Below are 14,200 nucleotides of genomic sequence, written 5' to 3'. Positions count from 1 at the left end.
GTCTTTGGCTGAGTAAAAAATATTCCTAAGATTTGTAATAAATGAAGTTTTTCAAAAAAATTTTCCATGGCCCCCTTCAGCAGTAAAATGGTTGCTGCCTAAAAAGACATGAAAGACAGTGCAGTATGAATAGATATCATCAGTGCAGATCCAGAAATTTCGAAAAACAGGGTTTAACTGACATAGGAGGGGAAAAGGGAGTAGTTCAAGTAATTTTCAGTGATTTTCTAAAGCACCTTGATTTTTAAACATAAGGGGGAATGGTAGGGGGACTATCCCTGGGGTCCAATCATTTGCCTATAATGATCTTTAGTTTCAAATGAGAAAAGAATTAAATATAAGATCTATATATATATATAACAACATAAAAAATTGTATCAAAATAGTTTAATAAATGAAAACCAGGGATGTGTATTAAAAACTGGTCCACTATAAAACTTATAGCAAACTAAATATATATATATATATATATGTCCTTTTCAGGCTGAATACACAGGTAGCTAGCCCCATTTTTGAATTTTTCTGTCAGAAACAAAGTCTCCTTTGGGACTTGTTGTACCAGGTGGTAACAGAGCTAGATATAACGGTGTGTCAGCTCCTGAAAAAGAAAATGATAAGTACTATCTGAACAAGATATAATAACATTAAAAGATGACAAGAAGAAATGATAAAACTATGGATGTATGTTTGTCTCTAAGATTCACAAAAACATGAAGCTGCACATGTTGTCCTATTAGGAATACCCTCACTCATAGAGAATGTTGATATTGGACAGCAACCAAAAATTGCTTTCAACAAATGGCTCATCTTTATATTAAGCGACATATCACATTTGAAATCATTCTATCCATTGGAAGCTGAAATAACTGCAACAGACGAACAGGTTGCAAGAGGGATAGATGAACAGAAGTACAAGATGATTTCAATACAGTTAACATACTAATTTCACTATTTTCGCACTAGACAGAAAACCATGACAAAAAGTACCCACAAAATTTTTTATTACTATATACATTTGTATAACGCCAAACCTTTAATAAAATCATGAAAATTAACAGCCATGGAAATAAATACTTATACAATACACAACCGACTTGTTGAGTGGGAGTACAATGATAATGGCGTGTACTCTGATGTGTAGTGAAGGAGGTTTGTGCCTAGGTGATTTTTTCAAACTCGAGAAATCTGATTCTTGTCTTCAGCTTTGAGCATACATTCTGGGTCTAGTGAATGAGAGGCTCTATAACGCCTAAATTACTCACCTGGTAAAATCAGAAGTTTGGTGAGCACATGATTCAATTATTGTGAAAAAAGAAATACAGTTTTCATAATAGTATCTAAAAACTGTAAAACAAAACATGATTGTTTCAGCTTTTCAAGGGCAACAACTCTAAATATGGAGTCAAGATATTTCAAAGCAATGATACTAGAGAAGGAATTATCAAAAGGCTCATTTCATCAATAAAAGTTTTTTTTACTATAGTTTTCAAGATATTACCAAAACAACAGTTAATGTACCTAGTGTTCACTTTCCAGGAACAGGAGCTATGTTTTTCTAGGAATCAAAGCTGGACATAATTTTTAAAGTAGAAGCCTTAAGAAACATTTTGACCAACTTTTGTTCAAACCCCCTAAGAAGTTTCATTTGAAAACATCCCCAAAGATGGACAATGGACAGATTACAAACACAAAGAGATTATTATAGCTCAAGCTTCATACAGTGTGGCCGTGTATCAGACTAATGAAATTGTGTTTATTTTTTCCATTGAAATTAAAGAGGATTCCTTTTGTCAGCAGATTATAATAATTTGTCTTTGAAAAAAAAACTGAGATAGAGGTATTGACACACTGTGACAAATCATTCTATAGTATTTCTTTTTCTCAAGCGAGAGAACCACAACCTATAGCCATGCTGGTTCTGCAATTATAAACCACTTTACAAATTTTTGTTTATGCTTTTTTATATATTATTTTTGAACTTAAAATTGTGTAAAACAAACCTACCTTGTTGGATGGTCTTTGTTCCTTTGTGTGATGACATATCTGTATCAACATAACCAGGACAGCACTGAAAAGATTTATGGTATGTATGTACATGTATGATACAATCTAAACTAAAATATATCACAAACTACAAGACATGAAACACATCTAAAAACTTTATTACCAAAGTAAAGATTTCATTCCTATAAATACTGTAAAAGTACCTTAATTCATGGATAACTATTTTGTGGGTTAGGGAAGTAACACAACTTCATGAATTCTTGAATTCATGGTTTTGAGGTTTTCAGTATACACAACAATGGAAATATCCTTTTCATTGGGAACCAAATGTTTTGGCCTACCCATAAAAACCACAAAAATTGATACCCAAAAACAATAGTAATTGTACAGTAATTTTTAAAAATTTCTTGATACACCCCTGCAAGTTCACTGTTATTTAAAGCAGAATTACTTCAAAGAAATTGCATGCTAAGTTTGTAATATCAAAATGAAAACTTACTGCATTCACTACAATATCATCTTTTGAATTCAGTTCCCTCTGTTGTATAAATGACATAACAGTCACTCCAACTTTAGACATGCCATAGGCTGAGTTGGGGTATCCTTTCTCTTGATGGTTTCCAGCTTTTGCAGCACTGTATAGAAGTAAAATAAACCAGAAATACAGGCATACATGTTTACACCATGGACTGTTCATATTTAAATGATTATTCATCAACATGTTTGCCATTTGATTATTTTATATTTGATATTTTCTATGCTGTTAAATTTTAAATTGCGTCTAATTGTTTTATGCATAAGCTACTATGACATAATCATACATGTTGCCTGTAGCTAAGTTTGTCTTTCAAAGCACAAAGACCTGATAACCTGATTGGCTGAAATTATGTGACGTGGATTGTTGGTTTCCAAATACTGCAAACATTAAAATGTTCATGCCATCTATTTTCAGTTTCTGTGCTCAGTCTACCAGTACTTTTGCAGTTTTGAATTTGCCATTTTTCCAAAATTAAAGAATAATGTCAATGAAAAATACTTGCAGCAGTTTTTAGCTTCAGCTCTTACTGCAAAAATAAAACTTCAGGTTTTACAGTATGACTGATCATTTATCATATTTATCCTTTGCCCTTTGACCAGACTTGACCCTAAATGAACAACACAACAGATGTCTTTCAAAAAGCAGAAACAGTTTATTTAGTCATCTACCAACCCTGCAGACCATTTGTGTATTCAATATAGCAAGCCAAAGTGGACAAAAATCAACATTTTGTACTATTAGAAAATGCTCATTTTTGTCCACTTTGGCTTGCCATAATTCATTTTCTGTGTTTAAAATTTAATTCTTTGTGTTTTGCCATTTGTTCTTCTTCTATTCTTTTGGTTCTCTCTTGTTTTGTTCATACATTACACATGCTTTTTACCTTCAGTATTGTTACCTTATTATTAGGCCAAATAAAATTATACCTTGATTTTCTGTTACCTGACCGACCCATGACTTTACCCCCAGACTGACCTATTTACAGGTGAACACACAACAAAAAGTACCACCAAATGGCCCAACATTTTACAGATGATAGTAAGATTTTGGTTTCCACAAATCCAGGTGGTAGATAAGATGTTTTTGAAGTTGTTTTCTATGAAGTTTAGGAAAAATAAGTAAATAATATAAAATAAAATCCTGACTTCTGACCCATTTTTTACCCACATGTAACAGGAAACAGAGATATAATTTTATTTGGCCTTATCAACCAAGTGTTGTACCGCGCAGACAAACTCCTGTTCAGTTAAAAAGCAACTTCCTTAATTCTAAAAGATAGCTTTAACTTAATGAAATTTTATACAGGACAACAGTGTCTGAAGAACACAATACTTCAATTTGTAAATTAAAACTTACTCAATAAATTCTTGCATCAAAACTTTCAGTTCATCCATTGTTAGGTCTGGCTTCTTGAATTTAGCCTTGACATCATCACTGCACTTAGATATAGTCATTTGTGAAACAAAACTGGATACATTCACAACTCTGAAAAAATATGCAGGTACAAAAGCAAGGAAACAGTAACCATAAGCTTACTACCACAGGAGAAGGAATGATAAATCTATTGTCAATGTTTATGGCACTTTTCTCATTGAGTGTCCAATGGATATTAATTTTTTTTTCTGAAACTGCCTACAGTTAAAAACTTACCAATGATTTACCATTAGTAATTAAGTAGCAGTCTTGGTAAGAATCAGACATTGGGTAAAACATGGTATGAAAAAACCATCATTTTGATAGTGTAATTTGACTATTTGCACCATCAGAATCAAGGAAAACAGACAATTTTTCCATATCATTTTGGCTAACTGACTAATGCACTGAAAATGAACATTTCAAGGGCAGATAACTCTGTCAAAAACCTCATTTTTCTAACATTCTATTGAAATTTTTTTTTGCAAAGTCAGTGATGCAGAGATCAAATAATGGTCTTTTCAAATAGAGAAAGTATCTTTGAGTTATATTACATTGTCAGATTATTGGGGTTTTGACATGCATGTTTCTGATTTTTCCCACTTTGCCTGATTCTTACAAATACTTACACTTAAATAACGTTCATTTTTTTGGTTAAGGCCAAATTAAAAAAAAAAGTATATTTTTCCTAATAACCTAAGGACCCCATTTTTAGTTCACCTGGCCCAAAGGACCATGTGAGCATTTACCATCACTTGGCATCCTTCATCATCATTTGTTGTTGTCCATTAACAATTATCAAAAATTTTCTTCTCTGAAACTACTGAGGGGAATCATGTGTAACTTTGCACAGATGTTCCCTTGTGTATCATGCACAAAAGTGGAGTTTAGATTTTTGATCTGTCAAAAATCATGGTAGATATAGCTAAAATAGAACATAAGGGGTCTGACATATCTTTAAAACCATAACAGATAGAAAAAAGGTTCCTGTTGAAACCCATGCAAGTAAATCATAAAAAATGACACTATGGGACATAACTTCAACAAGAATAAAAATTATTTTCTAAAATTTGTATCAAGAATAGATCTTATTATGCTTAATAATTATCCAATTAACACTAATCATCAATCTGCTATTCTTTTCTAAATAATCTTAAAAAAAACGGAAAAAATGTCAAAATGACACTTATAGGGGCCATAACTCTAACAAAAGTCAACAGATTTTTCTTACATATACACCAGGATAGATATTATTCTGCTTAATATTTTTGTTTCAAATTCACATATCATTCTCTATATAATCAGTAAAACCGGACATTTTGTCAAAAGTGGTACCTTCAGGAGTCATAACTCCAATTAAAGTTAACATTTTTTACTAAATTTTGCACCAAAGATAGATCTTAGCATGCTTTACATTTTTCCAATTCATAATAATCATTAACCTGCTACCAATTTCTTAATAATTAAGTGGCAAAAGTGACAAAAATCATCAAAAATTACCCTTTCAAGGGCCATGACTCCAAGAATAGTCAGCCAATTTTTCTCAAATTTGCAATTAATGGTGAATCTTGTCTGTATATTGTTAATGCACTTTGAGCAGTCAAGCTAGCTGCTATATTATTCAAATAAATAACCAAAAACTGCAAAAAAATGGTTAATTTTAGCATAAAATGCTATTACTCCAAAATCTGTCATTCAATATCATGAATTGTTTTATTGCAGAAAGATCTCATCGAGCCAAACAGCCTAAGATGTTTCAGTTAAGGTTTTAAAGATATAAGACAAAACATATGGTCAGACCCCTATGTTCTATTTTTAGCTATGGGGGAATTGAAAAAGCATTCAATGTTTATTTCACCATGCAGAATAAATATCAGAAAATAAATTATATCTTATCATTTACCACCAGTAGAAAAAAAATAATGTCCATGTATTTAGGGAGGTAACTCTCTATTATAAAGGCTTTTAGTATAAGATACCGGTAATAGACAAAAGAAAAAGAAACAAATATGGAGAAACTTGACAAATGAGCCATCGTATATCATAACCATTAAAAAAAAATAGTAAATATTTAATGAGATCACCAAAATTAATTCAATAAGTGTAAACACACCTTCAAGTACCCTCTGAAAGGCCCTGACAACAAAAGTTATAAAAACCATGGTAGCAGAACAATGACACTTCTTCAAAATGAACTAATAAGTCCAATAATAACACTCAGAACTACATTGTCAAACACTATTGACATTAGGGCAAAATCCTTCATTTCAAGTGGAGCAGACAACTTGGAAATAGTGGACATATATCCAAAATCAACTAGATTTAGGCGACAAAAAAATCACCATAAAACATGCATCATTTATCACTTATTTGTTGAAAATGTTGCATTAGATCTTGAAATTGATATCACAAAGCAATAAATGTGCAATAAAAACCAACACAAAATTGACTTGAAGATTTTAGAAGAAAGGTAACATGTAAAATGTACTACCACAATAATATGATGTTTCCAAATTACAGAAAAAATGAGTTCAATCTAAAATATTAACATTAATTATTGTGCACTCATGTACCTTGAATCTGGGATCTGATCAGTCCTAACAAAGTCTATATATTGTGAAAAATAATTGTGCCTCCTCAGTCTTTATATTGGTTAAACTTTAAAGCTTATAAGATTAACATTTGACATATGTATACTGGGGGAAAGAAAAATTATTCAGGATTTTAGTTAGGAAAGTTATAAAATTGACAAACTGAAAATGACAAAGTTATGGTGAGGAAGGGTGTGTTCTCAAAACACTAAAATATAATAACAAGAGATTCCCAGGAGCCTGAATCGCTCACCTGGTTAAATGTTTGCCTTTCAAGGGCAATAACCTTAACTAGGAGTTGTCCAACAATTTTGACTCCATGAAGACTTTGGTAGGACTTATCATAAGGATCATTTCATCAATGAAAGTTTCATTCTATCTATTATAGTTTTCAAGATATTGACTGAAAACTGCTAAAGACTTTTTTTTGCCTTTCAAGGGCAATAACTCTTACATGGAGTCGTCTGACAACTTTCTCTTGGATACTTTTCTAGACCCTATATTAACAATCATTTCAGCAGTTGAAAGTTTCATTCTATCTGTCATAGTTCTCAAGATATTGGCTGAAAAGTGTAAACAAGTCATTTTTCACCTCTCAAGGGCAATCTTACATGGAGTCGTCTGACAACTTTAATCCCTTTTGTAGGCCTTATAAGAAGGATCATTTCAGCAATTGAAAGATATTGGCGGAACGGTTTTGGAGACAGATGCAAAAAACTACCGTCTTACCCCTATATTCTATTTTTAGAAATGGCGGTCATGCTTTTAAACCCATAAAAAATAAAAACAGTCATTTTGTGCAGGATACCAACTTTCATTGAATTCTGTACATTTAGTTTCGGTGGAGAAGATTTTTTAAATTTAAAAAAAAAAACAGCAAAACACGTCCAAAAAAGGGAATAACTCCAACATGGGTTAACAGATTTTCACCATATTTTGACCATAGATAGATCTCATCATGCTGAATACTTTTACACAAGTCAGAATTTGGTTAAACCTAATGGTTTTGGAGATATATGCAAAAATCTGCTGTCTGACCCCTATGTTCTATTTTTAGTAACAATGGCCATGTTTTGCTAACAGATCAAAAATTCAAACGGTCATTTGTGCAGGATACTCTAAGAAAAAATCACCCTAAGTTTCATTCAGTAGTTTCAGAAAGGAAGATGTTGGAAGAAACTGTTAACAACGATGATGGACGCCAAGTGATTGCAATAGCTCACAAGGCCTACAGCCAGGTGAGCTAAAAATGTCAAAATTTACCTGTAAAAGTCAATACTGTGAAAGAACTATTGTTCATGGATAACCAATTTTCGTGGTTTTCATTGGTAGGCTATACCACGAAATGTGGTTCCCAATGAAAAGGAAGTTTCCATTGCTATGTATACTGAAATCCTCAAAACCATGAATTCAAGAATCCAAAAACCTGTGCTGCTTCCCTAATCCACGAAAATTGGTTTCCACAAATTAAATTATTTTAACAGTAATTACTTATTATTTATCAGAAATTGTCACAGGTTAAATTACTGAAATAGGTCAAATAAATCAAAAAATATATGTTGCCATTCTCCAATCTTTTATCTTTAATTTGAGACATCACTAAAGTCAATAAAATATTGAAGTGTACTATGATTTAAAAAAAAATCATTATCAAACATATCCATTTCAGGTAGAGATAAAATAATTTATACCTCTCACTAAATGGGCATCTCAACTTTGATAAAAACTTAAGTAATTTAAATGCACTTTCATGATGGCAATGTGATTAATAATCTCAATAGAAAGCCATTGTTAATCATATGACTTAGCCACTCTAAATAGTGTCAAAGGACATGAAGTTACTTTTTTGTGGCAGGAAGGTGTTATGTTAACAGGGAAGTCAATCTGATAAAGATGTCAAATCTTAAAGGAACAGATATGGTGAAAATACTAAAAAGTCATATAACCACACAATGACTCAGTAATAACCAACATCTCCTGTGAGCAGGTGCAAGTCTACAGTGGGGTTAAACCAGTTTTATAAGGCCTTAACCATTCCCCTTTAATGTAAGGTCAAAAATGAACTGAAACAACTAATAAAAACACCATAAAATTTACTCAGTAATATATCCAATTTTCCTTTACGGAATATCTAACCATACAACGTATAGAAAAAATGAGGTATCCAATTAAAGAACGCTCACAGTTTCTGAAACCTAGCTCAGGACAAAATGACAATTAATACCATCCAAATTACAGGCATTAGAACGAATTGGTCACTACAATTCAGGTAGACTGGATTTGGAGTAGTAAGGTCAAGTACTAAACAGGTATGATTAGATGTAGTGCAACACATAAAAATGAGAGTTATTTTACGTAAGGTTGCAATTAGGGGCCAAATATCTGTATTTGTGAAAACAAGGTTCAAAGAGTAGACAATGATTTGAAAATTACATCCTTGTGAATAAATTTATTAAGGGTAGTAAATAAATCTATAGGATTTTGTTTGAAAGAATTTGACTATTACAAGTAAACTTTTACCTTGCATGTGGTCTCAACAATGGGAATAGGATGTTGCTGACTCCCAAAGTACCAAAGAAGTTGGTTTGGTTTGTGACCTCTGCTTGTTCACTAAATGGTGCAGTGGAGTCTTGCTAATTATAACATGTATAAAGGTAAATGAAAATGATCATACATGTATCTATATTTATTATCAGTGATTGAATTTAACAGGAAAAACTTGCTAAATGCAAGCTTAATTCACATTTGTTTGTAGAAATTATTTTCCCTTGCTTAAATCTGTTTAAAATGGAATTCTCTGCATATAGTAAGTTTAGTTCAGAAATAACCATAAAAACTTAGAATTATGGGGACAACCATTTGATTTTGAGAGGAATCGGGGGAAAGGCTTGGAAGAATTTTTAAATATTTTGACTTAAACGTTTTTGAAAATAAACTTTTAGATCTAGTACATGGGAGAAAAAAAATGTGTTTATTTTTTCAAATGACCCTGATCTGATCATTATTCCTTCACATAATTTGATTCAATACATGTGAAAATTGACAATACTAGAGCACTGACTTGACATAAAACTGATACATGTATGAGGATTAGAACTGAGGGAAAATGTGATGCTGTGCCATGCATTTTCATTTGTTTGAGCCTAATTGGCATATCAAAAGTTTTGTCAAGTCAGTGTTCTGTAATTAACTTTATACTGCAACATTTTTTTCTTTTTTAAATATAACATTTTTATTAGAAGCCACTTGTAAATATACAGTCAATGCATGTTGACTGCTAAAAATGAATGGTAGCAGTGTAAAATGAATGTGTCACATGTTAAAATGGTGAAATACATGTAAATATTTTCCTTAAAAAAATCTTCCAAGCCCTACCCTAAATATCAAATGGTCATCTCCTTATATTCAGCTACATGTAATAGTTTGAAGTAAGGACCATTTCTTTCAGAATTACTTGTAATTTGTTCGCATCACAAATGAGTTGAAAAAGAATTTTTTTAAAAACCTTAAATGCAATGCCTGCATTATTGACTAATATATCAATGCCACCATAGTTCTCCTTGATAAAGTCCCTAAATTTAGTGACAGTTGCAAGATCATCAAGATCCAAGGGATAACTTTTTGCTGATAGTCCTTCTTTTTGGAGTTCAGCAACTGCTGCTCGGCATCTTTCTTCATTTCTACCTATTTAGGGAAAATGAAATAAAATTAACTACCTTTAAAGGCTGTAGTACGGTTCCAAGTTATATAATTTCAGACAAATATTCATGATCATGCATTAACAGCAGAAAGGTTAACCTTATCTGGGATTTTATTATGACAATTTCATGGAAGTTTGTTTATGTCACATATTACCACATTCCCTGGAGAACTGTTACATTTCCAGAATCTGTGTGTTCATAATTAAATATTATTGGTGCTTGTAAGAATAAAATGAAATTTTAAGTACTGCGAAGCTCATGATGCTCACTCCTACTTGTAATTTCTACTTCACAACAGCTTACCTGTTAAGAATACATCCCCAGTGAATTGTTTACACAATCCTTGGACTATTGCCCATCCAATTCCCTTGTTGGCACCAGTTACCTAAAACATGTAAAACATTGTCATGAACAATTTTCAATGAAGCATCAAAATATTATCAAAGCCCTAGTATAATATAAAAAAAATTCATGTCAGTCAGAGCTGATAACTCCAAACATTAAATTTTACATTGAACTTGTTAATAACCTTTGACAGTAATGTCTTCATTTGTTGCAGCAAATTCAAAATTACTTTGTTCAAAACCTTTTTCCTCACTCTTCTCTTAACTTGGACGGTCATTTTCATCAAATTTATAATCTTTGCCAATTTCTTTGCAAAATTGAATTGACAGACTCAGTTGTTTGTTTAAAAAAAAAAATTGAGCGATTACATTTATACAGGGGTAGTATTATCAAATATGCTTGTATATATTTTACACATGCTTAATAACTAGCCAGAATTGTTTATTAATGCACGAATGGTCATTTCAAAACTTGTTGGGAAAGAATCAAACAAATGCATACATTTTGTATTAAGAAGAAACAAAAACTAATTGACAAATTATACATATAATTAAGTTTACATTTCTCGAAATGTAGGGCAAATCACCTCCCATACATATACTGCCCCAAAACCAAAAAAAATAGATGCAGTACATTATTTTCTCACTAAAAACCAAATAATATCAAAATCTGAACATTATGAAGTTTTGTTGGGAAAATCAGTCACCATGGCAACAGCAACTTTTACATAGTCCCGAAAATTCAAAATTTAGATTCAGCATGTCATTTTCACACTAAAAACAAAATTTCATTCAAATCAGAGCATTTTACAATTTTCGGTGGGAAAATTGTTTGCCATGGCAACAAGCAACATATCATTTCTATTTTTTTTTTTTTTTTTTGCAAAATCTTGTTTGGAATATCAAACTGTACCACTTTACCAAATTTCAAGTTCCAAGATAGCTAGGTTTCCTACTTGTTGCAATGTCCTATATTTTGAACTTTTTTCCCCTCATTTGGCAACCATTTCACAATGGCCTCCTATTTCATAGTTTTGAAAACTTTTAAAAGGTATGACTTCAAATGGAGCAGGATATGTGTGCAAAATTTCGTAAGAATCAGACCAACAGTTTCTGCTAATTTTGCTGGGAAAGTTCATTAGCAGGTAGATGGAGGATAATGGAAAAATAATAACAATAATAAAAAAAAAGGAGTAAACCTAATATTTGTGGAAGTCCTGTCACAAGTGACCTTACAATGAATTGGTAAGGGATGGGGGTGAAGCTGTTGTTCCCGTGATAAAAAAAAAAAATCAGTATAACACTAATGTCTGTCAATTTTGTTAAAATAAAAGGGGGAGGGCTGGGTCAATGCCTGTGCCTTGGTGTTATGAAAGTGTCAGTGAATTGCACTTCTGTATAAAAGACTAGGGAGTTGACATGGGTTATGTATATTTATTGATATCAATTTACTGTCCACCACCTGACCAAGTTATTTATCAGACTTGTAATTTTAAATGAGCAATAACTCAAAAGTCAAAACATAAAAAAAATACATATCATGCACATTATGTGCTGCCTTGATGGTGTTTGTTGTAGTACTAGTATCATATCATCTGTACCATCTCAGTAGAGACTTAGCTGTTTCTATACGTAAACATACATCATGTTATTGGTTAGAGTCAAAGAAAAATTACTGATCAAATGGTGCACGTAAAATTCCCAACTGCAATAAAAATTCCCAATTTGACTTCTGGGGGACCCATTTGAAAAAGTTCAAAATCATCCCTGTATTGACCTATGGTCAGGCCTAAGGAAGAGAAAACTTTACCTTGGTATTACTAAGTTAGATAAAACAGACAAACATTTACCATTATTATTAATTGTGAATTTCTATGTTGTACATGTAGCTTGTGCTATTAAATCAGTCTCACTCAACCCTATCATACTTTCTTTGGCAATTTATTTTCTGTGTGAAAGGACACGCGACATGATGAAAATATGTCCAACCGGAGAGTGAGCCATGAGTTCATTTTGATCCATGGAGATCCCTGCATTGTATTGATTTTTCTGCCCAAGAGGGTCCATTATTGGCGAATAAAACTAATCTAATCTATCTTATCATATCTTGTTACTTGTATCATGTATGTCTTGCCGAATATATATACATATTTTTTTAATGTTCCCGCTTATGTCTGATTTTCTTTTCATTTTTAAGTACTAACCACAGCTATTTTTGTGCTCATTTTCGAATGACAATCAACGCTTTGAAAGTTATTTGGTTTTCAACTAGCTGTTTGTGACCTGTTTCTGTTGACTGATGTTCTAGTTTTTAATCCAGAATTGTAATTTCAAAACAAGGTCGGGAAGGCGAAGACAGAAACTCCGAACTTCAATTATTATACTTCGGGGACATAGCACAGGTACTTGGGGTCGGGATTTTTTTATTACTATTTTATATATTTATTTTTATTATTATTTTTTACGTAATCATGTGTTATAACAGCAAATAGTGCATTTATACTATCCATATGAAGTTGTCTGATATATGGGGATCGACTGGTATATAGGACGTAGATATATGGGCGTCGACAGGTACATGTATATTGGACGTAGGAGTCTACGTCCTATATACCAGTCGACCCCCATATATCAGAAAACTTAATATGGATAGCTATTTGCTGTATAATACACATGATTTCGTTTTTTTTTCTTTTTAACAAAAATAAAAAAATAGAAAAATAAAAAAATATCCCGACCCGAAGCACCTGTGGGACATAGCGATTTTTTAAAAATCGTGTATGTATATTTATTATTGTTTTCCTCTGCTATGTATTTTAACTGTCTAATAATCACAACTTTAAATACCTTGGAGAAATAGTGTGTAATGATTGGTGTCTTACATGTAACGCTGGTCATCAAACTAAAAATTGGGTTTTGACTGTGACACACTCGCCAAAAATTGTACACCAGGACCTGGGATTGATAAAACAACATCCCGTTAGTTATATTTAGTCCCAAACTAGGACGAAGAGTTAGTTTTGTACCGCAATATAAATACTTTGCATGACTTACACTTTTGTGCATCATGTAAATGTAAATTCTCCTGTTAAATATATTAATCCTTGATTCTCCATGGCTCAAAATGAATTATGTAACAGGCTCTATAGCATATAATTCCTTTTGGGATTCAGTGTCCGGAGCTATTTTTTGATTTGGCCAGTGGGCGGCCAAATCAGAAAATAGCTCCAGACACTGAATCCCAAAAGGGATGATACAGCATGAACGAAGATCATCTTTTTCTTTAAACTACATTGAGATTTTTTATCACTTAAACTACAGATAATAATTAAAAAGTATGTACATGCATGCATATTTTCGTTCACGCTATTAAACAAATCAGTGCTGCTGTATGGCCTTGCAATTGAGATCTCGGTATCTTGTTTGCAAGCCAAAATAAATCAAAGTACTCATGTACTGAATCAATTTATGTCGATCGTTTAGATTTTTACGCCTCGAATAATCGTCATATTGCAAAAAATCGGTGGTCGAAATCAAAAGTATATACAAGTAAAACATGCTTATTATTGTAAATGGTTAATATTGATTTCTTTGATTTATTTTTAAATT

The 14,200-nt window shown here is 32.1% G+C and overlaps 1 protein-coding gene across 1 annotated transcript; it reads right to left on the bottom strand.

The window, feature by feature from the left end:
- Positions 1 to 372: 372 nt before the first annotated feature.
- On the bottom strand, positions 373 to 12,950 carry LOC148605039 (carbonyl reductase [NADPH] 1-like). The gene is made up of 8 exons (XM_088548260.1): positions 12,796 to 12,950; positions 10,551 to 10,632; positions 10,052 to 10,230; positions 9,067 to 9,179; positions 3,899 to 4,027; positions 2,504 to 2,639; positions 2,005 to 2,068; positions 373 to 598 (listed from the first exon to the last, which is right to left on the bottom strand). The coding sequence occupies exons 1-8, from the start codon at positions 12,814 to 12,816 to the stop codon at positions 501 to 503; spliced, it is 822 nt and encodes a 273-aa protein (XP_088404386.1). The 5' UTR covers positions 12,817 to 12,950; the 3' UTR covers positions 373 to 500.
- Positions 12,951 to 14,200: the final 1,250 nt, after the last annotated feature.

This window comes from Perna viridis, chromosome 10, assembly GCF_037379345.1.
Source record: "Perna viridis isolate PV_CMFRI_1.1 ecotype Kerala chromosome 10, ASM3737934v1, whole genome shotgun sequence".
Classification (NCBI taxonomy): Eukaryota; Metazoa; Mollusca; class Bivalvia; order Mytilida; family Mytilidae; genus Perna; species Perna viridis.
Note: the sequence above shows the minus strand (reverse complement) of the source record. Positions and strands in the feature narration are given on the sequence as shown.

Bases quoted from the DNA above. Each gene is read 5' to 3' on its own strand.
- LOC148605039 (XM_088548260.1), bottom strand. From the start codon at position 12,816: ATGAGCACAAAAATAGCTGTG. The intron at 9,180-10,051 runs GTTTTTAAAAAA...TGTTATAATTAG, and splicing joins ATGCAGGCATTGCATTTAAG to CAAGACTCCACTGCACCATT. The intron at 4,028-9,066 runs GTAAAAGTTTAC...ATATTTTTTCAG, and splicing joins TTGTTGAGACCACATGCAAG to AGTTGTGAATGTATCCAGTT.